The sequence below is a fragment of the Sminthopsis crassicaudata genome, chromosome 5 (genome assembly GCF_048593235.1).
Source record: "Sminthopsis crassicaudata isolate SCR6 chromosome 5, ASM4859323v1, whole genome shotgun sequence".
Classification (NCBI taxonomy): domain Eukaryota; kingdom Metazoa; phylum Chordata; class Mammalia; order Dasyuromorphia; family Dasyuridae; genus Sminthopsis; species Sminthopsis crassicaudata.
Window position 1 is genome coordinate 202,500,441 of NC_133621.1, and position 27,353 is coordinate 202,527,793.

Below are 27,353 nucleotides of genomic sequence, written 5' to 3' on the forward strand. Positions count from 1 at the left end.
GACTTCTGACATTCCCACAGGTAAATTCTGCTTGTTTAGTATTTTTTTCACTAGCTTTGTGTGTTGTATTTTGCCTTGCAAAGTGATGATGATAAATCAGAATAGCAACATGAATATCAGGCCAAGGAAGAGATGATTACACTCCAATATAGTCACATATTTCTTCTGATAGGAGGTGGTGGTGATGAGCAGGAGTTCCTCCAGGAATGTCAAGGCCTCTGCAGGATACTTTTTTTTTTTTTTTTTAATTAAAACTTTTTATTTTCAAAACATGCATTTGACATTGACCCTTGCAAAACCTTGTGTTCCAATTTCCTTCCCCTTTCCTCCACTCCTTCTGCTAAGTGGTAAGTAATCCAATATATGCTAAATCTGTGCAATTCTTGTATACATATTTCTACAATTATTGTGCTTCTGAAGGATACTTTTGACGGTCAATAATTCTACATTCCATATCAGGGTCATCTGCAGCAAAATGGCCAAGATGTCATGAGCCTCTTGAATGTAAATTGTCTTAGGAGCTAGGTCCAAACTAAGACTTCTCCTGTATCATGACTCCCTCAGTACTTCCTAGTCCACCTACCCAAACCTTCCCCTTCTCGGAGACCTTCATTAGAACAAAGAAAACTCTAGCCCTCCTAGTGGCCACAGCTTTCCCCCAGAGTCAGAGCCACATAACTAACTGCCACACTCTACTTTTCTTAGTCTTTAATCATTGCACAACCTCAGATTTAGGTCTGAACTTACCTGTCCTTTTATTGGCCACAATGGTTAGTGTTAGAATTATGTCCCTGATCCTTATTCATTTCCTACTGAAGCTGTTCAGTTCAGGATGACACAGTTTCTAGTGTTAGGTGTACAGCCTCTGACTTTGTCTGCGCTGGATCTGTGACATCTCTTCAATGTGTTAACGATCTGGGCCCAAAGTCCAATTGGTTGGATTCCCTTATAGTGACCACACAGGCTCATACCTCTCTCTTTATGATGATTTGGATTTCAAAAATCAGTTTCTCCTCAGAGAAACCTCACTGGTTTCTCCTCGTTGGTTTCTCCTTGTATTTCACCATCACTATTTGGTGTTCTTACCTCCAACTTTGTTGGAATAGTTGTGGGGCAGAATGGCGCTGTACTGTTTCCTCCTACCTTGCCATCTTTACTGGTCTGAAGAGATGACGTTTGAATCTTTGTAATAGGATATGAGTGGAGGAATCTATGTTGTGTCAGCAGCTAGTGATTGCTTATTCATTGGTCCTGGCTTTTTTTTTTTTTTTTTTTTTTTTAAGCTAGAGAAATCAAGGATGATGATACTAAGAAAAGGTCATTAGACTTAGCAATGAAAAGTTTGTTTGTAAATTGTAAAAGACTTTCAGCCTATAAGTAAGGTCTGAAACCAGGATGTAAGGGACTAAGCAATATATTCTTTATTTAAAATAGATTTGGAAAGGAGTAGATACATTTTTCATAAAATGCTTCTTTGGGGATGGATTAGGGGAGGAAAGAAGCTAAATAAAATGCATAAGGTTTAGGATTCATTTACTATTTAATTCCATTTAATTCTGACCCACTCTTACCATCATATTCTTTGACCTTGGTTTCTGATTAAGTACTAGATACTTTGTTTCTTTAGTATCCCTTTTGTAAGTATTTTCCTCTGCTGATTTTTTTAGGGAAGTTCAGGAAATATTTGTAACTTTGCCTTACTTTGTGTGTTTTTTTTTTTTTAAGATGTATTTTTTAAAATGAGAAAAACCTTTATTAAAAAATTGAAAAAAAAAAGAAATATAATTTTTTTCATTGCCTAGATTTCCTTCTGTATTCTTTTCCTTCCACTTCCCAGAAAGTCAACAAATAATATTTTTAAAAAGAAAAAGGTTAAAAGAGGAAAAATATTAAATACAAATGGTTCACCTAATTTAAAAAAAATTACATTATGTCCAATATGAATCCTATTCCCCAGAAAAGAGCAGGAATACTCTCTTATACCTTCTTGGAGGCTAAAATTTGTCAATATAACTTCCTAGCACTTGGTTTCAATTATTTTATTATAGTTCTTTTCAATTACAGTGTTGTAATTGTGTTTTTGTATATTGACTCAGCTTACTTTGTTTTTTATCTGTATATATTTCTCTGAATTTTTCACATTCATCATTTCTTTTAAGACTTTGTGTTCCAAATTTTTCTTCTCAAGATGTCAGGCAATCTGATATAATTTAAATATGTACAATTCTTTTAAACATATTTTCATGTTTGTCAGGTTTACTTTTGATCACTTTACTCAGCATCAGTCCATATAAGTCTTTACAAGGCTTTTCTGAAATCTGCCTGTTGATCATTTCTTAAAACACAATAATATTACATATTACATTCATATACCCCAACTTATTCAGTTATTCCCCAACTGATGGGCTTCCACTGAATTTCCAGTTTATTGCAGACCCAGTACACTCACCATTTCTCATAGCATTGTAATATTCTATTAATTTATGTACCCTGTTTTGTTTATCAATTCCCCAATTGGTGGGTGTTAACTTTGTTTCTAAATTCTGTGCTACCAGAAAAAAATTACTGCTATTAATATTTTGGAGAATATAATCCCTTAAAATTTTTTTTTATCTCTTTGGAATATATTTTTAGGAATTTTGTGTCAAAAACCATGGATGATTATTTTAGTCACTTTGTTGTTTTTTTTAAAGTTAATTTTTATTATCTTAATCCCTTTATCCCCACCCACTCCCTAATCCCTAAGAGAATTAGCAACCTAATATAGATTATTTAATAATAGGTGCAATCATGTAAAATATATTTCTAAGTTGGTTATGAAAGACTAAACAGGTTTTTTAAAAAAAAGAACTCTGAAAAAAGTAAAGTGAATATAGTATGCTTCCATTCACATTTAGACATCATTGGTTCTTTCTCTGGATGTAGATAGCATTTTCCCTCCTGAATCCTTTGAAACTGTCTTAGATTATTGTATTGCTGAGAAGAGCTAAATCATTCATAATTGATCGTCACACAATGTTGTTGTTACTGTGTACAGTGTTCTTCAGGCTTTGCTCACTCACTTCAATTGCATCAGTTCATGTAAGCCTTTCCAGATTTTTTCTGAAATCTGCCTGTTCACTTCTTATAGCACAGTAGTACTCCATATTACATTCATTTGTTCCCCAGTTGATAGGCATTCCCTAAATTTCCAATTTTTCCAAGCAGCTAGAAAAAGAGCTACTATAGTTGTTTTTCTACATGTAGGTCCTTTTCTCTTTTTTTTAATAATCATTTTGGGGTAAAGCTGGGGCCTAAAGGATATATATGGTTGCTCTTTAGGCATAGTTCTAAATTGCTCTGCCAGAATGGTTAGATCAGTTCAGAACTTCCCTCATAGTGAGTTACTAAATGTCCTGATTTTCCCACATGCTCTCTAACATGCATCATTTTCCTCTTATATTAGCTAATCTGATAAAATGTGGTGATACCTCAGAGTTGTTTTAATTTGTATTTTTCTCATCAATAATGATTTAAAACTTTTTCAAATGACTAAGTAACTGATTTTTTTCATCTGGCAACAGCCTATTCATATCCTTTGATAATTTGTCAATTGGAGAATGACCTGTATTCTTATAAATTATGTATTTGAGAAATGAGGCTTTTATCAGAGATACTTGCTATAAAGATTGTTTTCTGGCTTTCTGCTTTCCTTGTAATCTTGGTTGCAAGGATATTGTTTATGCAGTACACTTTTAATTTAATCAAAATTATTCATTTTACATTTTGTAATGCTCTCTGTCTCTTGTTTGATTTTAATTTCTTTCCTTTCCATAAATCTGATGTAACTATCCCTTGCTCTCCTAATTTGCTTATTACATAATACTTTATATCTAAATTAGGTACCCATTTTGACCTTATTTTGGCGGAGGGTATTAGATGTTAGTCTATACCTAGTAGACTAACATATATCTAGCGTATCTAGCATCTGTCATATTGTTTTCCAATTTTCTCACTAGTTTTTGTCAAATAGTGAATTCTTGTTACAGAAGCTGGGTTCTTTTAGTTTGTCAAAAACTAGGTTACTCTAGTCATTAACTTCTGTATCTTATGTATTTCCTTATTCTTGTCCATTGATCCACCCCCACTCTATTTCTATTAGTACCAGGTAGTTTTGATAATTATTGGTTTATAATATATTTTATTATATAAAATATTATAATATATATATTTATAACATTTTAAAATAATTTTCTATTAATTCCCTTGATATGATTTAGCTTTTCTTCTTCCAGATGATTTTTGTTATGATTTTTTCTAGCTCTGCCAAAAAATTTCTTGGTAATTTTGATTGATATGATACTGAATAAGTAAATTAATTTAGGCATAATTGATTTTAATTTTTATTTTATTGGCTCTGCCTACCCATGAATACTTGACATGTTTCTAGTTATTTAGCTCTGATTTTATTTGTGTGAAAAGTGTTTTGTAATTTTGTTAATATAGTCCATATTGTTCCTGGGTTTATCTTGGAAGTTGGGCTCCCAGATATTTTAAACTGTTTAATAATAATTTTAAGTAGAATTTCTCTATCTTTTGCTGCTGAGCTTTGTTGTTAATAAGTAGAAATTCTGATGATTTTCTGTGGATTTATTTCATATCATGCAGCTTTACTAAATTTGTTCATTATTTTGACTAGCTTTTTTAGTTGATTCTCAGGATTCTCCAATTATACCATCATATATACCAACACCAACATGATTTTGGGCATGTGGAGACCTGGTGTTGCTGTTTGTCCATCTGCCTGCTGCTGTGCTCAGTACAGGGAGCCTGGTGTTGTCATCTGCCCTTTTCTTACCTTTTACCTGAGTAAGACAGATCTTTCTTTACAACCTTCCTAGTTCTCTTGGGCTAGAAAATTGTGTCATTCTGTCTTTTTGTTGATTCTGCCATTCCAGAATTCATTTTGGGGTGTTGGTCTATAGTTGTTTGGAATATGGAAGAGTTCAGGTAATTTTCCTGCTTGCTCTACTACCTTGACTCCCTAATCAGTTTCTTTGCATAATTCTAAATTACTTTTTAGAATAGTACTAATTCACAGTTGATCACAGTAATTCATTAATGTGTCTCCCATCTTCAATCATCCCAATATCTCTAGGAAAAAATGCCGTAGATTTATTTGAGTTTATTTTTTTATTTGTATTGGAATATGATTATTTAATTTGGTTGTTAATAGTTTGCAGTTCTTATTTTAACAGCTATTTAGTCATATTGACTAGTTCTCTATTGAGGAAGGACTTTTGGTCTTTTTTTTTTTTGTTAGCTGTCTTTACTATCAAACCCTTATCAGAGATATCCAGTAAAAAGTTATTTTTTTTTAACCCCCTTGTAAATGTGTGTGTGTGTGTGTGTGTGTGTGTGTGTCTGTGTATATATATATAATTCCCTTTATCTTAGAAAGGAGACCTTCACCAGAGAAAGCTATTGCAAAGATTTTTTCCCCACTTTCCCACTTTGATTCTAATTTTAGTTGCATTGATTTGTTTGTGCATAAATTTTTAAATTTTATGTAAACAAAATTATTCATTTTGCCTCCTGTGAAATTTTTTATCTCTTATCTGGTGACATGGTCTTCATCTATTCAAACAGAATTTGGTCTATACCTAGAATATCCCGGGGTAACTCAGTGGTTCAGGAGATAAAGCATTGACCTTAGAGTCAGAAGGATCCGAATTAAAATCTAACCTCAGCCACCTATTAGCTATATGACCCTGGGCAAGTCAGTTAACTCTGTCTCAGTTCCTCAACTGTAAATTTGAGCTGGAGAGGGAAATGGCCAACAATTCCAGTATTTTAGCCAAGAAAATCCTAAATGGGTCATGGAGAATTGAATGTGACTGAAATGACTCAACAACAGTAACAGAATCTTGCAGACTGCTTTCCAACTTTCCCAGCAGTTTTTGTTGAATTGTGAGTTCTGTCCCCAATAGCTATTATCTTTGAATTTATCAAAGGTTAAGCTACTAGATGTCTTTGCTTCTGTATAATGTCTAGTATCAAATTATTCTAATGATTTTAGCTTTGTACTCTAGTATAAGATTAGTTATCGCCAAGCTCCCTTCCTTTCCACTTTTTGTTGTTACTTTTTAAGACTATTTGATAGTCTTAATCATTTGTTCCTTCAGATGAATTTCATTGTCATATTTTCAACCTTTCAAAAGTATTTCTTCAGTAGTTTGATTGTTACAGTGTAAAATAACTAAATCAATTTGAGTAGTATTGCCATTTTATTATATTAGTTCAACCTAAGAATGAGAAATTAATATTTCTTCAATTATTTAGATGTACTTGTAACTATATTCATATGATTTCTTTGTGGTGGGATTTTTTTTTTCTCATACTTCCATTCTCCCCCTTGACTTTGTACTTCATATTAAGTCAAAGGTTTGGGTTTATTGGGGTAAGGGAAGTTGTCTTTTTTTGTCTTCTGCCCAGATGCTCCTGACTTACTTGAAGGTTTTCAGTTAGAGCAACTACAGCCCATTTTACTCTATGACTTCTACCTTGGATGTTGCAATGCAGGTCTTGGTGCATAAACTAGAAGTATACCACCATTCTTCTCTTTGCTCATAATAAATCATAAAGAAATCTATTTTAAAACAAGTCTTTTGTATACATATAATCTTACCATTTATTAAAGATGAAAGAAAATTTGCATCCTAGTGATATAGATGTGCTTGTTTATTTTACATAAAGAATTAAATTTTAGCAAAATATTCGATATTGAAGGACATAGAGAGCATCTTCAATGTTTTTCAGAGTTGATTGATTTTTTGTTTTTATAACTGTCAATGCTAAGAATTTCTGCTTCATTTAAATAAGTAGTACAAAATGCAAAGTATGTTTAGAACCATTTCAGAAATTGTTGGAAATTCTGTCCTACTCCCAAACCAAAATTCATTTAACAATTTTTTTTGAAAACTCAGGTTTTATATCTGTATTGCTTGAGAACTTGCCAAATTCTTCTTAAACTTTTATTTTTTTTATTCTTATTTTTTAATATAGCTTTTTATTTACAAGATATATGCATAGGTAATTTTTCAGCATTGACAATTGCAAAACCTTTTGTTCCAATTTTTCCCCTTCTTCTCCCCACCTCTTCCCCCAGATGGCAGGTTGACCAATACATGTTAAATATGTTAAAGTATAAGTTAAATACAATATAGGTATACATGTTCATACAATTATTTTGTTGTACCAAAAAAATCGGACTTTGAAATAGTGTACAATTAGCCTGTGAAGGAAATCCAAAGTGCAGGCGGACAAAAATAGAGGGATTGGGAATTCCATGTAGTGGTTCACAGTCATCTCCCAGAGTTCTTTTGCTGGGTGTAGCTGGTTCAGTTCATTACTGCTCATTTGGAACTGATTTGGTTCATCTCATTGTTGAAGAGGGCCACGCCCATCAGAATTGATCATCATACTGTATTGTTATTGAAGTATATAGTGATCTCCTGGTCCTGCTCATTTCACTCAAAACCATGAACTTTTATTTTTTATTTCAGTTGAGCGTGGTTTATGAAAGGGAAGTATTTCTGAAACTGTCTTCAGGAATTTCAGATGGTTAACTTGTTACAGTTAAGTCTTTGGGAAGATTATTTTCAATTATAAAATCATCTATGGTTATAAACATTTCTAAAGATCTATTTCCATCGTATTCTTTCACATGTTAACTTTTTTTTAATCAAATTTTTAAATTTGTCTTTTAATATGAAAGTTACAATGCAGTGAGTAAAAATTGTATTTTTATTGCTCCCAGCTTTATTTTTTGCCTCAAATCCAACTTTCTTTTCCACTATTGCTCCAGCACCATCTGAATCTTCACTTCTGTCTAAATTAAATTATCCATTTTGAATTTTGAGTTAATTTTTGGTTATTGCATTCAGAAACTTTTTAGTGTTGCCAGATTTTTTTGGATCCATAGTTTAGGAAGCTTTGACTTGTATACTGAGCCTTTATTAGAGAAATTTGACTACTTCACTCTTAACCTAGGTGCATTGTTTCAGGTAATTGAAACTACCCATTTTATTTCTTGTAATTTTGTAATTTCTTATAATCTTGTATCTTTAGTGGTAGAGATATATGATTGCCTTCTTTTCTAATTTTTTTTTCCCCACATAACCTTAACTGGGTCTTCACAGAGTTAGGTAATTCTACTTCACTTTCTTTCCTAGCTCATTATCCCACCCTCCACATCAGAGCTTCCAAAATCTTTTTCATCCCTTAGTGTCCTGTTCCCCTTCTGCACTTTGTGGTTGCACGCCTTGAAAAGATTCAGTATATTAAGTGCCTTCATTTTTTCTTCTCTCATTCTGTTCTTATTGCCCCATAATCCGGCTTCCATCTTCATCATTCTAAGAAAACTGCTCTCTCCAAAGTTACAGTGAATGCTCTTTGCCAAATCCAGGGGCTTTTTCTTCGCATTCTCTTTGATCTTTCTGTCACTCTTGACTTTGTGGACAGATCCTCTTTCATACTCTTTTCTCTCTAGATTTTTGGGACACTACTCTCTGCTGATTTTCTTTTACTATCTGATTGCTTTCTTTTCTGGATCCTCAGTTCCTCCAACTGTAGGAATTCCATAGGATACTCTCTTCTTTTCTCCTCCATTATAGCTTCACATTGTGATATCACTAGTTTTTATGGGTTTAATTATTATTTCTATGTTGACAATTTTTAAAATGTATCTATCTTGCCTTTCTTCTCCACTGACCTCCAATCACACATCTGCACTTGCCCTTCAGACATCTCCAACTGGATCAATAGACTTAAACCCAGTATGTCTAAAACTGAAATAATTATCTTTTCCTTAAAATCCTTTGACTCCTCACTGTCTCTCACCCCTGTTTTCAGTCTGATGGATATGGATCTCAGTACCCTCTCCTCATTTGGTGGGTCATGCTATCCATGTGCTCACCCAACCAAAATCTTGGTAGCTATTGTCATAGACCTCCAGATCATTTTCCTTTTTTCCTTAATGAGTTCATTTTTCATATCTGGTTCATAATTTTTCTGTCCTCAACTTCTGCCCTTATGCCCTAGGAGACTTCAGCATAGTGATCCTCTCTTAAATATCCTAACCACTCAGTTCTACATCTTACTTACCTCCTATGAGCTATTCTTCTAATTAACCTCAGATGCTTAGAAAGATGATCCTGCCTTAGGATTTAAATATGTTGGTCCTCAAAGGATAAACATATTCAGTCTTTGCTTGTGGATGTACTGCACAAGCTTTTTTATTATCTGCTAAGGCGTGTGTTCTACTTTCATAATCATTGAGAACTCAACTGTTTCCACTCTAGAGTAAGATTTTAATGCAGATGCAAGCTAATTACAATAAAGAAAATAATTATAGTAAAGTATTATAGAAAATTACATTTATTGAAATAAAGAGGATTGTTCTTCTTGCTTCAAAATATTTAATAATTAGGCATATGCAAATTAAAACAACTCTGAAGATTTGCTTTACACCTATCAAACTGAACATGACAACAGAAGAAGAAAATGACAGATGTTAGAGGGGCTGTGGAAAACAGCTATAAATTGTTACATTCTTTTTGTAGGGCAATTTAGAATTGTTTTCTGAAAGTTATCAAATTGTTCATAGTTTTTCACCCAACTGTACTGTTACTGTGTTTCCACAAAGACATCAAAAAAAAGGACATATATGAAAAATTGTTGTAACAGTTGTTTTGGGGCCGTCTTTTCTTGGGGGAATAGCTAAACAAATTATGGTATAAGAATATGGTGGAATATTATTGTACTTTAAGGAATAATGAAAAGAATAGTTTCAGAGAAAAAACGACTTCCATGAACTAATGTAAAGTAAGTAGAACTTTTAAAGTAATTTCTTATCATTAGAGATAATAACACAAAGAAAAAGAACTTTGAAAGACATTAGAACACTCATCAAGGCAATGAAGAACTTCTAGCCCAAAAAGCATAAGTTGAAATATGCAGCCCACTTTATGTCAGAGAGATGATAAACTTAAAATGTAGAAAGAAATGTATGTTTTGGGGTAACTAATGTGAGAATTTTTTTTCCTGGAATATACAATTTTATGATGTTGTTTTCCAGGTGACAGTAAAAGAGACATCATAAAATGCAGGATTTGTTTACTTGTATCTATAAGTAATTTGATAATATTATTTATTCACTAATTATAATTTAGAAAAAAAATTTTGGATGTCAGAGAATACTATTTAACAAGAATAGAAATTATTAAGTATTTAGACATTTAGAAAAGCAACAAGGCCCTATCACTTATATATTGTAATTTGTGGAAAAAAAATTGTACAAGCAAGTATTCAGCTGTTGAAACACCTTGCACATAAATATTTTATCAATGTGCTTAATAAATATTTATTGAAAAGGATGGAAGCTATTTAATTTCATTTAATGGGAGAGTGACAGGTTTTTTTTAATAGCTTTTGATTCTATTTGTCTGAAGTTTGTTAAGTAGTATGTAGCTAGAACACAATCAACAGGATTAGTACAAAAATCCTCATTGTTACAAGTTTATTGTATTTTATATTGATCTGAAAATTAAATTAAAGCTTTTCTGAGATGAAGCTATAATATATTGCTTAATGGAGAAAAAATGTTGAAGTTTTTGAGTGCTGTGTTATGTTTTCAAATAAAATTGTATAGTCTAATCTATTGTCCCTATTAATAAACGGGTCTTTTAGAAAAGTCAACTATTCCTTTTAGAAAGTATTAACTTATATGAAGTTGTCTTTGACTATGAGCCAGGGATATCAGATTATGTCTGAATTGTCAACTTGGTAACTGATGGGAATTCAACATATCTGAACGATCTTCCCTTTCTCCAGCCCAAATCATCAGATGGTTTTCATAGCAAAAAATGCAAAATAATTTATAGTGCAGAAGGCAGACTTTGGAGTTAGGAAGACCCTATTATAAGTATTGTCTCTGACACATCCTAGCTATGTAATGTTGACCAAGTTGTAATCTATTGATACCGCAGGCAACTCTCTAAAAGATGATTAAATTATAGTTAAATTTCAAAGTAAATCAGTAGAAATTGTATCTATACCCAGAATTTCCCAAAGCAATGAAATAGCAAATCTGGATTAATAAAGAATATAAACAAATAAAAAAACAAAAGAGTAAAGCCAAGTGTAATGATGTCTGTGGAGTCCAAAAGTGCACTTTATATGTGCTAATGGTTTCACTACATATTAACTGTCTTTTAGCTTTTAAATTGTTAAAAACTGGACTATCACTAGGGACATAGTCTATTTGCTCATTGCAACCAAGTAAGGACATTAGTTCCTACTCCTTAATTGGAGTTTCCTTAGGAAGATTGTGGTTTTTGTTTGTTTGTTTTGTTTTGTTTTGTTTTTATTTGTTTGTTTGTTTTTATTGGTACTAGAGAATACCTTATGTTATTAAAACAACCTAGATATTGTTAAGGTTATCCCTTAAGTACTAACACTCTAAGAGAGGGCAACAGCTGAAAAAGTTGTACTCTTCTTTTTTCCCTAAACTTTCATTTTATGTTCTCCATATATTTAACTATACTTGGCACATATATATGTGAGTATATCTTTTCATTTTCCTTTTTGTCTGCTTTCTGTTTTCACTTTCGTGATATCCATTTGTGTTCTTCTTGGAGCTATAAATGCTCTTTTCCATTACTTACTTTAACTTAAGGATTGGTATGTTTTGATAATTCATGACCTCAGCCTTCATGATTGCAATTTAGACTTATGGCAAGTTAGTTTTCAAACTTCCTGGTTTGAATAGGTTCATCTGAGAATTCCTGATTTATATACAATTTATGGGAGGTTTCAATTGGTTCAAAACAGTATCTTTTTACTACGTAAATCTTTAACTTTTCAAATGCAACCATCTTATGATGTCCATTTCTGTGATTCCATCCCCTTTATTGTGACCCTAGATGAATTGCAAGGGTTGCATGATCAGAACACTGGCAGGTTTTTTTTTTTAACCTTCTTGCAGTAGAGTACCTATCTTGATAATTCTTAAGGAGCCTTTAGATTTTGATGACATGAAATCGTTTGATTATTGACCTTTCTAAATATTCTCCTTAATTAGCAAGAAAAATAAACTATTGAGTATAAGTTATAAAATTAAATCAAAAACATTCTGGAATGATATCTTATCCTAAGATTATTACTTTGTATATAACTTTTATATATTAAGTTGAAATGGAATTAGCTTTAATAATAAACTAAAATAAATTATAATAATTTAATAAAATATAAATATGTAAATAATAATACATCTATAAAATGTTTCATTCACTGTTAAGTTTTTTTTCATTTTAAGAATTGTTTACTTTTCTCTGAGATGGTCTATGATTTGATCCATAATAAGTAGATACTATGTTTAAGGCATTTTGGGGGGGCACTGGAAATACAAATAGTGAAAATTCTCCTTACCTTACATTCTAATGATCATATTTGAATGGGCCACATGTTTTATAGATCAGTGGTGTCAAATTCAAATGGAAACAAGAATCATACATTAAAGATCCTTATGGTCTGTATATTGGATTAGAAAACAACATTAGCATTATCTATGTTCTGCTTATTTTAAATTTATTTGCACTTGGAAGAGTTTTGGGTTTGATACCCCTGATAATGGGAAGTGATTTGGAGACCTGATTTGGGACACGAAGAGGTTAAAATTAACACCAGAACCCAGGGGCAGAATCTAAATTACAGTGGGAGAAAGAGAATTCTGGTCATAGTGCAGGCAGCATGGCAAAGAAATGGAATGTGACTTAGAGATCTGGGTATTGGCAAGATAAGGCATAAGGTCACCTAGTAACATACATAAGAACCATAACCTTTATTTACCAGAGTGTTCTTTGTGTTTTTAGTAAATATAGAGTAGGTGGCAGAGAGGAAAGTCTTTACAAAACCTCTGTGTTTGTTTTTCACTCACAAGGTACACTCTTTTTCCAGATAGTTTCCTTTGTATTTCATACCATAAAACACCCAAAATTTCCCCAATAGATTCCCTCTACTGTAAGAGCAATTTTAATAGAGTTCCAATAATAGGTTAAGAAAGGTCAATTCAAAAAAGGAAAAAAACAAGAACAAAAGTAGTCAAGTAAAACTTAACCATGTAAGGAGTAATTAAGCACTCAGATTTGACTTGCATCAATCCCACAAAAACTTGTTGAGTTCTCCCACATCTAGCATAGAGCTAGAGAGGTAACTATTACTGGATTTCACAGGTGCTGAAGATAGTTATCCCTCTTTGATATTACTTTGCCATACTGATATGTACCAGATTCATTGCTCAGGCATCAAACTCCCCAGTCACATTTCCACCTCTCACGTTTATTAATTAGTCACCTCTTCCTTGGCTATGGGAGGCAAATTTTTGCCTCTTGTCTCATGTTTGCCAAAAAGTGGAGTCAGTAAAACAAATATGAATTAGGTACCCAGCATACAAATTTGAATTGGATATAGAACAGAAAATTTATTCTCACTTAGCCAAGGGAACAGAATTTAGAGACTCATAATAATTACTGCTACAGTATGCTTGGAGGCTGCTAATTAAGTATAATTATTTCACAGTTCAATTTTGCTTTGGTTATTTGTCCAATCAAATATCAAGTCTGATCTTTCTGTTCCTCTATCCCTCTGATGATGCTTTTCTAGTTGAAAATCTAATTCTGCTATTTCTAGCCACTGTAATTGTGGTAGAAACTGCCTCTGTCAAAAGCATTTCAGGACCTTCTAGGGCTTTTTGATGTTAATTACTAAAAGAAAAGAAACACAAAAGAGAAGAAGCAAAAGCAGTTAGGTGGTCCTTGGTATAAGACCTATTAATTAAGGCTGGTCTGTGTAGAAAGTGTGGGGCCTTGGGAACCCCCAGCCTATCCATTTTTCTTATTAAAGCTTTTTTTATTTTTATTTTCAAAACACACGCATATTTTTCAACATTCACCCTTGCAAAATCTTGTGTCCCAAATTTTTTTCTCCCTCCCTTCCCTTTTACCTCCTCCCCTAAATGGCAAGTAATCCAATATATGTTAAACTTATGCAATTCTTCTATACATATTTCCACAATTATCATGTCTATCCATTTTTTTTCTAGGAAAATGGAGCTTTCTTTCCTACCTCCTGATACTAGAGTCACGTGGTCTTATCACAACATAATTATATTTCAGACAACAGTTCTGACTGCCTGTCAGAAGCCATCTCTTTTTCTACCAGATGTGACATCTGAGTCATCAGATTTTCTAGTTCAGCAGCTAGAAAAAAGATTTAGGGCTTAGAGACTGAGTTAATAAATAATGAACAAAAAACAAGTTCCCATCCCAACCCTTCTTTTGTTTGGATTAGAAGCAGACAGGGAATATTTGTGTATACTCTAGTAAATCAGTCTTTCAATTTACATTTTAAGTGTGTCTACTGTGTGCCATGTTATAAGGACTAAAGAAACAAAGAAAGGCAAAAGATACTCCTTTCCCTTGATGGGGCTGGGGATGAGCTAATGGGAAAGACAACATGTGAACTGCTATGTACAAAATAACAAAGTATAGGATAAAGGGGGAAATAATCAACAGAGTGAAAGTACTAGAATTAAGAGGTATTATGAAAGGCTTCCTGTGGAAAATGAGGTTTTAGCTGAGATTTGTAGGATGAGAGAGGAGAACATTCCATGGAGGAAGGACAGCCAATGAAAATTCTTGGAGTCAGAAGATAGAGTTGTATTGTTCCAAGAATAGCAATAAAGCTGGTATCACTGGAACATAGACTGTGGTGGGCATATAAAATAGAAAAAGACTGGAAAGATGAGAAGCTTTGATGAAAGGCTTTGAATACCAAACAGGATTTTAAATTTGAAAGGAGGCCCTAGTTCTATTCAGCAACAAGTGAGTAAGGCTAGGGAATGTGGATGGCAGAGTAATTCAGTAATTGACAAGGTGTAAACTGTATTAGGGCAAGGAAGCAAGGTACTGGAGAAAATAAAGTTGAACTAGGTCTATAATGAAGTGGTTAGAAAGTGTAGAGCTCATTGTGAGAATAAAGAACAGGTGCGGGAGAAAGAAAGCATAGAAAGATAGGAAATTATGGTAGAATAAAACAATTCAGAACTTATGGTCTTTTATAATTGCAGAATTTGTGATCATATCTATCACATTTGTAATGTTAAGTATGTGACCATTCCTTTGTGGAGCAAGAGTAATGGAAGGGTTAAGTCTTGGGAGATGAGTAGATTAAGCAAATAAATTTATTCCCTTGAATAAAGAAAGGAGTTGGAATGGAGATTGTGAGTTAGTAGTGAGAGAGGAAGGAAAATGACCTGGGAGCCATTAGAAATCATTTACTGGGATCTGGATTAGGTGATAAATACAGATAAATGGAATATCAAAGGAGAGGAATTTGTTGAATAATAGTTGTAGAGGGAGACTGGAGGTAGAAGGGAAGTTAAGGAGTATTCTGATTCCCCTGTGGAGACAGTAATTTAGAGTGAAAGGAGATATGAGGAAATTAGGCCTGTGTGAGTGTCAAATGATGAGTATTAAAGGAAGATATCAGAAACAAAAGGAATTTATTAATTACAAAGCAAGAGTTTTGGAGGGCACCACACAAGGAATGAGCCTATATGAAATGAGATGTTGGAGGGATAGTGTTGAAGTGAATAAGGATGATGGTGGCTAATAGTGTTGAGAAGGGGAATTGAAATTAAGAAAAGTTGAAAATACACTAAAATATTTAGAACAGTACTTTTTCTAATAATAAATAACTAGAAGCCTATCAACAAATGCTTGTTTGACTCCTTGGGGCTAAATCAATTGTTGTACATGAATGTAATAGAAAATTACAGTGTTATAAGAAAATAGGAAAAGGAAGAATTCAGAAAATTATGAGATGGACATGAATTAATGGAGAGAGAAGTACATCATGACTACAACAAATGGAAATAACAACAGAAGGATCTTAATTCTTTTTTTGTGTTAATGACTAAGCTTTTCCCTTGTTGTTTGTCCTTTTTTCTAGAGGTCTATGACATCAAGAAAGAGATGTTATGATTTTCTAGTGAATTGGGTTTTAAGTGAGGGAGGGCTGTTTAGAGTCACTAACCTCCTCTCCTCTGGAGCCATCTGGGTCTTGTAGCAAGATATAGGTCTGGATGAGTGGAGGTGATCCGGGATGCTGTGGGATCTTGGCTTTTCTGAGCTGAGGTCTTTTCCAAGTCTGTTTGCCCATTTAGTGATTTAGGCTTTGTAAGAAAGAAATGAGGCAAAATGGTCAAAAAAATAACATGGGAGGGGAAGATCCTCAGGGTTTCTGGCCGGAACAGAAAAAAAATGCCATTTACACTTCCTCAGAATCTTTCAAATGAATATGATGAACCCATTATTGACCAGACATCCAACCCACAAATCCCAAGATACCTTGCTGTGTTTCAAAGATCAAAATTTATATTCCTTTGGGCAGAGCACCTGCAGGTAAGGGCATGATTCCCCATGCGGACAGAGGAAAAGGAGAAAAAGGAAGGAAAGAAAGAAGGAAACAAAAAAGGAAGGAAGAAGGTGGAGGGAGACATAGTTCCCAACTGGGAGTGGCCAGTTGGATCCCTAGTGCAATGCTATTACTGATGTGATTGATGTAGCAAATGAAGTAGCACCATGATTTAAGAGAATCACCAAATATTGGGGTTCAGGAATGCGAAGAATTCACAACCATTCTCTTTAGCAAAAGGTAGGTTTATTTAGGAGAAGAGATTACAGATAAAATGAAAGGATAAGAGAATGGTAAATATGAAGTAGAGTGGGAGAGCATATGAAAGACAAGTTCCTTATTGGAATTTAGAAATATTCAGTAGAAAGGGAGCACCCCATAAGGTTGGGGCATGCTCTTAGCTGGCAGGGTAAATCCTGAAAAGGACTTAGCACACTAAAAGAATTAGTTATAAAGAGGAGAAGTGGGGTCAGGAAACAGGTTAGGAGGAACACCAGGGATCATTGGGGAGGGGGAGGGGAAAGAGACCACGTGACTGAATGTCATGACAGACTGATCCAAAGGAAAGCAGTGACCATGGCAACAACACAACTTCTTCCCTCCCTCTCTCCCTCCCTCTCTTCTTTCCTTCCTCCTTCCCTCCCTCTCTCTTTTCTTTCCTTTCTTCTTTCCTTCCTCCTTTCTTTTATTTTTTCCTTCCTCCCTCCCTCCTTTCCTTTCTCCTTTTCTACCTTCCTCCCTTTTTGCTTTGGAAAGACACAGCTTTTTAAAGTCTCTAAAGAGTGGGAGGGGAGGGGAAGGAAAGGGAGAAACCAGGAGGAGTTGGGGAGAGAGCAGGGAGGAATCAAGGAGGAGCCAGTCCACCTGGCTGACCAGGTCCCTAAATTGTCTCCAGATATGCTATCAAGACAGTTTCAGAGAGGCTGATCTGATTAAGAGTTTCAGTCTCACATAATTGTGACAATGGAGTCTGATTAACAATTTCAGTCTCTCATCATTATGTACTAAGTGAACAGGCTGGGAAAACTGACCCGATTATTAATAAAGGAAGAGGATGGGCTAGTTTTAGCAATTTCTGGGAAAAGGCTAGTTTAGGGTTCACATCAAGTGATATTTAGATAATTCAAACAGTATATTTATATAATTAATTTTAATATAATTTTAATATTACATTATTATTTTATATACAATAAAATATTATGTTATATAATTTTTACTATTAAATTTTTAATCAAGACATTTATTAAATAGTCAAGGCAAACAACTATATAAAATTAAAATAAACTTTTATTTCCATATGATACATAATCCATAATCAGTACATTTTCCTTTTTTTATCTCCTGCTTATCATTTTCTTTCTTAAGAATTGAAAATATTTGTATTTTATCCAGATTTTATTATGTCTACAAGCTTCCTATTCCATGCCATCTTCAATCAAACTTTGTGTATTTAACAATTCCATGACTAATTATTATTCAGAAACATCTGACATCTGACATTGTAAGAAACATTTGGAAAATTGGTATTACAAAACTGTTGCCCATAGACAATTTTTCAAGTTTTCAATTTTTTCAAGTTATCAACATCTTTTTCATATTCATTTTGGATTAATAATTTCTTACCACTCCTTCAGCATCTTTAGAGTCTTTTGAATTTGAAATTGGGAATTACAGATAATTTGGAAAATCAAGATCTTTCTTTAGCAAGTGACTGCTTCTTTATTCTTGGAGTTAGTTTTTGAAGTTGAGGTCACTTTGTCTTTTGTGGCCAAAGTAAATATAGTAGCTAACTGTGATTAAACTACTCTAGCCTAATATTTCTTGCTGCTTCTTTTAGTAGAGCTGGCATTAGCTGTGCTGCTTCTCCTGACAACTAAGCATAAGATCCTAACCCAATGAAAACCCAATCATCTTATTTATATGTTTATTTTTCACAGAATTCGACCTCAGCTTGCAAAAGAAAAAATTGAAGGATGCCATATTTGTACTTCTGTCACACCGGGTGAACCTCAAGTGTTTCTAGGAAAAGATAAAGCTTTTACCTTTGACTACGTGTTTGATATTGAATCTCAACAAGAACAGATCTACACACAATGTATAGAAAAATTAATTGAAGGTTGTTTTGAAGGCTACAATGCTACAGTTTTTGCTTATGGACAAGTAAGTATATATATCACAACTAATTGCGAGAAAATAAATCAAGCTAGTCCTTAACAGAAGTGCTAGTTATTAGCAATTTTATTGATATTCTTGAAATTGTCTTTTTTGGTAAGTTTCATGTGTCTATTTTCTTATATTTAGACTGGAGCTGGCAAAACATATACAATGGGAACAGGATTTGATGTCAATATCATTGAAGAAGAACAGGGTATTATTTCTCGTGCTGTTAAGCATCTTTTTAAGTGTATTGAAGAAAAAAAAGAAGTTGCTATTAAAAATGGAATTCCACCCCCCGATTTTAAAGTTAATTCTCAGTTCTTAGAGGTAATATCTAATTGTTCTCTCAACTTTTAAAAAACTTTTTTTCAATTAAATGTCTCAGGAGGAATTGTTGATATTTTTTATGTATGATAATTTAAAAACATGGAATGATATTAAGATTGTTTTTAGAACAGCTATTCTTTTTAAAATGGTACTGAATTTTGAAATTATATTTGAAAAAGGTATTTCTTTTTCATTTTAAAAAAATTATGCATTTTTAACATTGATTTTTAAAACTTTTCAGTTTCAGACTCTTTGCCTCCCTCTAGCCCTTTCCTGACCCACTGAGAAGACAAACAATATATCAGTTATATATGTGAAGTCATGCAAAACTTATTTCCATAATAATTGTGTCACCCTCTTTCCCCTGCCCACAAGAAGAAAAATAAAGTGCAAATATATGCATCAGTCTGCACTCATAGTTTAGTAGTTCTCTCTGGAGGGAGATAGTATCTTTCATCATGAGTCAGAACTGTTCCTTTATGTTTACTAAATATATGCTTATGTTACTATGCTATTTTGACATGTATTGCACCTTTTGTGAAAACCTTTTGTGTGTGCTTAATTTTGTACATTGATAGTTCTATGATCTAAATGCCTAATTCATTCTGATAAGAAAACTATACTACAATTAATGAATAAAAGACTTAATAAATGCTTATGCCAGACAAGAATAATTAGCACTGATTTCAGAATATTTTCCTCATGTAATTTTCATATAGTTACTAGTAATTTAATTAGTGTAGTCTATTTAAATAGGAGGAGGAAATAAGAATGAACAACTGATATACGGACTTCATTCTTTTCTGAACTGGATAAATAGGAAAAAAATACAAATACATACAGAGGGAAATAGTAGAAAAGGAAAGAAGGAAGAAAAGGGAGTTAGAAGAAGGGTAGGTTAAGGAAGAGATTGGTGCTAATAAGCAAAACAAACTCTTAACTAAGGATATATAAGAGTATTTATAGCTCCTTTTGATGTAGAAAGAATGGGAATCTGAGGTGATATTCATAAATTGGAATGGCTGTACAAATTAGACTATGTAAATTTGATAAAATATTATATGTTGTAAGAATGATGATGAGAAGGATGATTATAAAGAAATCTAGGAAGACTTGTATTAACTGATGTGAACTAAAGTGAACAGAATCAGAACAAATTAAACATCTTTGAAAGAATTAAGAACTTTAAAATTTTTCTTTTTTTAAAAAATCAATTAGCTTTTAATATACATTGCTTTATGAATCATGTTGGGAGAGAAAAATCAGAACAAAAGGGAAAAACCATGTGAGAGGGAAAAAAAACAGAAAAAAGAAGTGAATGATGCATGTGCTGATTTACATTCAGTTTCCATAGTTCTGATATTTTCTATTCAAAGTCTATTGGGATTGTCTTGGAGAATTAAGAATTCTTAAGCATAATGATCAATCACAATGCCAGAGCACATGATAAAACACGTTGTCTCCTTCCTGATAGAAAGGTGTGAAGGATCCAAAGTCCAGAATGAGAATTTGCAAATTTCTTTTTCTTCATTATATGTTTGCAATGGGGAAAGAGGGAGACTTTTATCTTTCTCATATAAGAAAAGGAGAGAGAGTTACAGTCAGAAGGAGAAAAGGTAGATTTTTATTCATTGAAAAAAAATAGAAATTTTAAAATGGAATTTGTCTTAGGTATTTGGGGGGAAATTTTGGTAAAGAATTATAGTATTGAAGTATTGTACAATTTGTAGTATTCATTTGGGCAGTGACCTCATCTGAAACTTCAAGTAACATTTCATATTTAGAATAACCTGACCTCTTTATTTTTAAACTTTTATTTCAATAGTATATTAGTTTCCCAATTAAATGCAAAGATGGTTTTCAACATTCATTTTTTGTAAGATTTTGAGTTCCAAATTTTTTCTTCCTCCTTCCCTTACTTTCCTCCCCATGCTAGCAGGCAATCTGATATAAGTTATAGGTATACCTCCATTGTTGACACATTTCTATATGAGTCATGTTGGGAAAGAAAAATCAGAACAAAAGAGAAAAATCACAAGAAAGAACAAAACAAAACAGAACAAAAAAGAGAGCTGCTTCAATGTGCATTTAGTCTCCATAGTTCTTTTTCTAGTTGTGGATGGAATTTTCCATCCAAAGTTTATTGAAATTGCCTCAATTGATGAAAAGAGCTAAGTCATCATTGTACAATCTTGCTGTTGCTGTATAAAAATGTTTTCCATATTCTGCTCTTTTTACCCAGAATCAGTTCATTTAAGTCTTTCCAGTCTTTTCTGAAATCAGCCTTATAGAACAATAGTATTCCATTACATTCCTATGGCATAACTTAGCCATTCCCCAGTTGTTGGTTATCCATTCAATTTCCAGGTCCTTGCCACCACAAAAAGAGCTGTTCCAAACATTTTCCCTTTTTTATGATTCTTTAGGATACAAACCCAGGAGTGACACTGCTGGATCAAAGAGTATGCACAGTTTAAAAGCACTTTAGACATAATTCCAAATTATTCTTCAGAATGGTTGGATCAGTTCACAACTCCACCAACAATGCATTAATGTCCCAGTATTCCCACATCCTCTCCAGCAATTATTATCTTTTCCTGTCATTTTAGGCAATCTGATACCCACCTCTCTATTAAAAAAAAAAAAAGCAGCAGAAATTTCTTTCTCCTCTTTTCTACTTCCCACTGCATTGTAAAAACAAATGAGCAAATTCCTTGTATTAAACATAGGCAAAATAAATTCACTCATTGTTTGTACATAGAAATTTTTCTGACTATATTCTTTAAATCCATCACCTCTGTATTGGATAGTATGTTTCATCATTGATGCTGTGGCCATTATATTTATCATTTTTTTTTATAGCTTTCAGAGATATTTATTTTTAGTATTGTCTCTGAAATGTTTTTGTGGTTCTGCTATTGTCATTTTTCATCATCTTACAAATGTGTTCAAAATTCTTCAGTTTTATAATATTGATATGATAATTTGGTTTTCTTTTTAATGAAGTTGGCTACTTAAATAGCTCCTAGTTTTATATATCAGTTCAGATAAGTGGCATAGTAGACACAGCTCTGGGCTTAGAATCAAGATGATTTGAATTCCAATTCAGTTTCAAATATTTACTTTGTTGTGTGACTTTTAACCTATTTCCTCAGTTTCCCCATCTGCAAAATGAAGATACTAAATAGCACTTACCTTCTGGGTTGTGAGGAAAAAGTGAGATTTTAATTGTAAAATGATTAGCACAGTGCCTGGCACATAATAAGTGCTATATAAATGTTTGTTGTGGTAGTTCTTATTCATTGTTTTTTTTTTTTGGTCATTTTGCTTTCAATGATTGTAAGCTGCTCATTGCCTCTTGACCCCTTTCTTTCAACTTCAGTGAAATTATATGAGTATGAATTACGAAACACCAAAAACCTAGACAAATCTAAATTGCAGAAACAAATTGGTAAGTAATTTGTACAATGTGCCACATGAAAAGAAGTGAAAAATATATAACCAAAAAAGTAAGGCCTTTCATGTAGCAAGAATAAAGCAAACTATGTGAATATTACATTGGTAGCCACAAAGTATAATTTAAAAACAAAAGCGTCCTTCTCAATATTAGATTCTCCGTGAAGAAAAATGATAAGAAAAGTAAGGTTAAGAATTGTATGGGATAAGAAGGTGTGGAGGAGTGCATTGATGGAGACAATATCTATGTTGATAAGTCACAAATTAAACTATCACATCGTGACCCAGATCCAAATTTAGTATAGCAATAAATATTTTACCAAGGAAGTAGCTTATATGAAAATAGCAAATTATATGTTGTATTATTCTGACTTACTGATAGTTCACTAAGGAAAGATATAATTGTTGATTTCTAAATCCCCTAAAAGAAACAGTGTTCACCTGAGAAACATTTTTAACTTTCTAAAGCTATGGATAATCTTACTGCTCTTAAATAAATTTGCATTTTACATGATTGAATGCATTTTTTTCCAATTACTGGGATCTATGTCCTCACTTGCATGACAAAGATTTACTCACCCTCCTTCCAAGAAGCCCTAACTTTGTTAATTATTGTATTAAGCCAACTGAAAAGTCAAGTTTTTGAGTGCCTTAAGTCTCTGTTCAGAGTATGTGAAAAGTGAGGTATACATTTTTTCCTATGTGGTATAAATTTGTTTTCAAGCTTATTTATCCCAGCTAGTAGGTAATTTTTTACTTTGATCTTTCCATTTTGCCTATGTCTTCACCTAAAAAATAATTTGATATTTTGCATCTTACGTACTTTAAACAATTGCTTTTGTATTATTTTCTGAAAATTTATTTTTAATTAGTTTTTTTGTTAGCTACTTTTTAAAATGCTAATCTCATTAAAGAAATTTAGAGTAATAATAAATAGCAGATGTCATTTTCAAAAATGCATTTTGCAATATCAAAAAGGAAATTTTCAAGACTAATATTTTAAATTTTATTTTGCTAGCTTTATAATGAAGAGGTTCTTGATCTCTTTGATACCACACGTGACATTGATGCAAAAAACAAAAAGTCCAATATACGAATCCATGAAGACTCAGCTGGAGGAATTTATACTGTGGGAGTTACAACACGTAGTGTGAATACAGAATCAGAGGTGATGGCTGCCTTGTATTTCAAATAATTATTAAATATTTATAAAGTTTTTAATATGTTCAGAGGTTTAGGCTGAGTACTGAAATACAAAGATCATTTCTTTGAATAAATTTACAATGGAGAAAAAAGATAAAATGGATGAGGTGAAATATGACAAGCAGAATTTTTTTTGTATTATTTACTGTCAGTTTAGTACTATTGTGATCTCTTAAAAAAAAAGTACTATGAAATTTTTTTTAATTGGCAAAAGATGTGTGTGTGTGTGTGTGTGTGTACCTAGATAAACATAAATAGTTTCAATCTCTCCAAAAATCTTATTAGGAAAGAATTTTGGAATAAAACTACAAATGCTGGTAAATATTGAACAAATAAACTTTATAGGATTTTGTTCTATAAAAATAGTATACTATTGAACTTGGGATTTAATCTTGAAGATTAGCTGTGCCTACAATAGTGAAGTAAAACAACATTTTAGCAACTTTTTATCTTATACATCAGTAAATAAGACTGGCTTAACCATTTAAGGTAAAACTTTGTTGTATTTCATTTAAATATTAGTTAAATGTTATTCTTTTATCCTCTTCTCCTTTTCTAGATGATGCAGTGTTTAAAGCTGGGTGCTTTATCTCGAACTACTGCAAGTACTCAGATGAATGTGCAAAGCTCTCGTTCACATGCCATTTTTACCATTCACTTGTGTCAGACGAGAGTGTGTCCCAGAACAGATGCTGTAAGTTTATTAACTAATTTCTCAAACTCTTTGACTTCCCTAATTCAAATTTGATTTTCCTTAAATTATTCAGTATGTGCCAAGCATTATCCTGGCAGCTAGGTGGAGCAATTAATAGTGTTGGATTTGGAACTCAGAAGATTTGTGTTTGAAATCCTGCTTCAGACACTGTATGATCAGGGGCAGATTAATTTACCTTTCTCAGCTTCAGTTGTCTGAAATGAGAATAATAATAATATCTACCTTACAGTGTTGTTGTGAGCATTACATAAGATAACATATCTAAATCATATTGCAAACTTTGAAGTGCTGTATAAATGTTAGCTAATAAGTATTATCACTAGGCATTAGAATCATAAATCCATTATTAAGGTTTTTTTTTTTCTTCTATAGACTAGTATTTTCTTGGGGAAACAACATGTACATCGAAAATTATAAAATATCTACCCAGTTTCTTGTGGGAGGCTCTAGATGATAAGAGTAGGTTTCTCATTAGGATATATTTGAGGTTTGAAGAAGTTAGATATTCTACAGGGTAGAGGTAAAGAGGGATTACATTCCACACATGGGGAATAGCTGGATGCTTTTGCAAAAGCATCAAGACTAAAGATAAAATATAATGGCAATTAATGGCAAATAAGCCAATTGACCAGAATGTAAGGGCTAAGGGAAAGGAATGTGCATTTTTTTTTCTTTTTTCCTGAGGCAATTGGGGTTAAGTGACTTGCCCAGGGTCACACAGTCAGGAAGTGTTAAGTGTCTAAGGCCAGATTTGAGCTCAGGTCCTCCTGACTTCAGGGCTGCTGCTCTATTCAATGCGCCCTGGAATGTGCATTTTAAATAAGATTAGAAAGGGAATCTGGAGCAATAATATGAAAAGCTTCAAAAGTCAAATAAAGTATTTTATTCTGCAGATAAGAGGTTTTGTTTGTTTTTTGAGCTAGTGAAGGCTACTGAGAACTATGTTAGGAATATAAATTAAAAAAAAAAAGGAATATAAATTTGACTGCTGAATGGATTAGAGAATAAAGAGACTAGCTAAGGAAACCATATAAGAGGCTTTTACAGTTATTGAAGTAAGAGATGATAAAGGCCAGAAGTAAAATTGTGGTTGTGTAAGTGTGGAAAAGAGTTTATATACAAGATGGATTGTGGAAGTAGAATCAATGATATGGCAGCAGATTGGATGTAAAGTTTAAGATAGAGAGAAGAGTCAGAAATAACTAGAAAGTAGTAAATCTGGGTGACTTAGAAAGATAGCTGTACCTTCAACATGAATTGTTACATGAATTTTTTTTTGTGTGTTCAAAACAGAGCCCTTTACATTATGCACTTACAAGATTCTTTTTCTCAGTCATATCTTACCAGTTCCATTCTATCCTTGTTAAAAACAAAGGCAATTAAATGCTTAAGCCTTCTGGAGAGAAGTTATTGATTAGCATCTATATTAGGCTTATCATATGCCTCTATTAAAATACACTCATAGCTAAGTAGTCTTATAGCATGTAGCTTTTAGCCATTGAGTTATAGCTTTAGCTAAGAATTTTTGCAGCTGAAACAAATAGTACAAACTCTACAGGCCCACTGGTTAGGAGGAAATCGATTTTCCTGCCTTCCTTCCCCAGAAGAGAATCATTTGTTAATTCCTCTAGTTTTCAGTATAGCTTTTCCTTCCCACTGGCATCTGAGAAGCTTAAGTTACTTGGGATTGTGGATAGAATGCTAATGCTTTTTACAGTAAACAGAGTGACTGGGGAGGGAGAGGGTTTAGAATTTCTACTTTTCCCAATTAACAGTATATTATGTTGGAGCTAGAGGAGTTTAGGAATTATCCATCTAACTTCTTAGTTTTAACAAGAAAGAAACAACCCTCATGGAAAAGAAATAGTGTGCTACACAGAGGAAAGCACATCCAGCTCTTATTGAAATTGAGACATAGGGAGTGGGAGGAAGGGGAAAAAGAGAAATTGAGGCTGAGCTGAAGTAGAGTCAAATAGACCCTATCCATTCAAAGACTGTTAGAGCCAGAAGGCACCACTTTTTAACCCTATCATTTATAGAAGAGAAACCAGATTTGTGAGGCAGAGTCACTAAAATGGAGGCTCACTGGTTCTAGGAAAAGTCCTTTTAGCTAGGGTATTGGAATTTGGGCTCCACAGGGGATACAAGAGCGCCATTCCTTACAGGGCAAGGGCCCAAGGAACACATGATTCAGGATAGTGATGATGAGGGAGTCTAGGTCTTTCTGGGAGTACCCTGACCCTCATGCAAATGGCTAAACCTCTATCAAGTTTAAACATTTAGGGAGGGTAAAGCCTCCAGAGAAAGAAAAGTGCTGGGATGGGGAAGGCCAAAGTGCTTTATTCAGCCTCTTAAAGCTTGAGTAAAACAAATATCTGACTTAGGAATTTCTGGGAAATTGGTACTCAGTACATGATAAAATGGTGAGCTTTACTGTTATGTGACGCAGAAAGCAAGAAAAGTATTTATCTACACATTATTGCAACATAAAGAGGCTTTTCCTCACATGTAAGAAACATAGCCCAGTTGGATAGTAAGTGAGAGGATTTGTGATAAAAACGTTCTCAGTGTTCTAACCAAACTTAGGGGAAGCTCAGGTAGGGCGAGTTTCTTTAGCAGTACCCCAAGCTTAGAAAGGTCCAATAAGTCGAAAGAAAGACTCAAGACTCCTGCAATCAATCAAGTGTTTGTTCATGCAAGAGCTGCTAACTTTATTCACACTTAATACCAGTTTAACAATGAAAAAGTACAACTGTCTGTTTTGTCTTTATGCTTCTCTTGACATCAGGACCACTTAGCCTAAGTGACTCCCAAACAATATCCATAACATCAAACATCAATAGTAATCATAACATCAAAAATAAAAAGTTTATAATTATCACTTAGAAAGTCATGGCTCGGAACCCTTTTTTTCTGGGCTGATTGTGAGTATATTTGTATTGCGGCACAGTGGGGGGGGGGTTTAGAAGGATGAGTCTCA

At 33.2% G+C, this 27,353-nt stretch overlaps 1 protein-coding gene across 9 annotated transcripts in view; it reads left to right on the plus strand.

Annotated features, from left to right (window-relative positions):
- Positions 1 to 27,353, plus strand: part of KIF21A (kinesin family member 21A) — a 155,900-nt gene that overhangs the window by 38,440 nt on the left and 90,107 nt on the right. For all 9 annotated transcript variants that reach the window (XM_074269472.1, XM_074269474.1, XM_074269478.1 and 6 more), the window contains exons 2-5: positions 18,453 to 18,675; positions 18,817 to 18,999; positions 23,474 to 23,623; positions 24,218 to 24,352. In XM_074269472.1, coding sequence (XP_074125573.1) covers positions 18,453 to 18,675; positions 18,817 to 18,999; positions 23,474 to 23,623; positions 24,218 to 24,352 — 691 coding nt within the window. The remainder of the gene's footprint in view (positions 1 to 18,452; positions 18,676 to 18,816; positions 19,000 to 23,473; positions 23,624 to 24,217; positions 24,353 to 27,353) is intronic.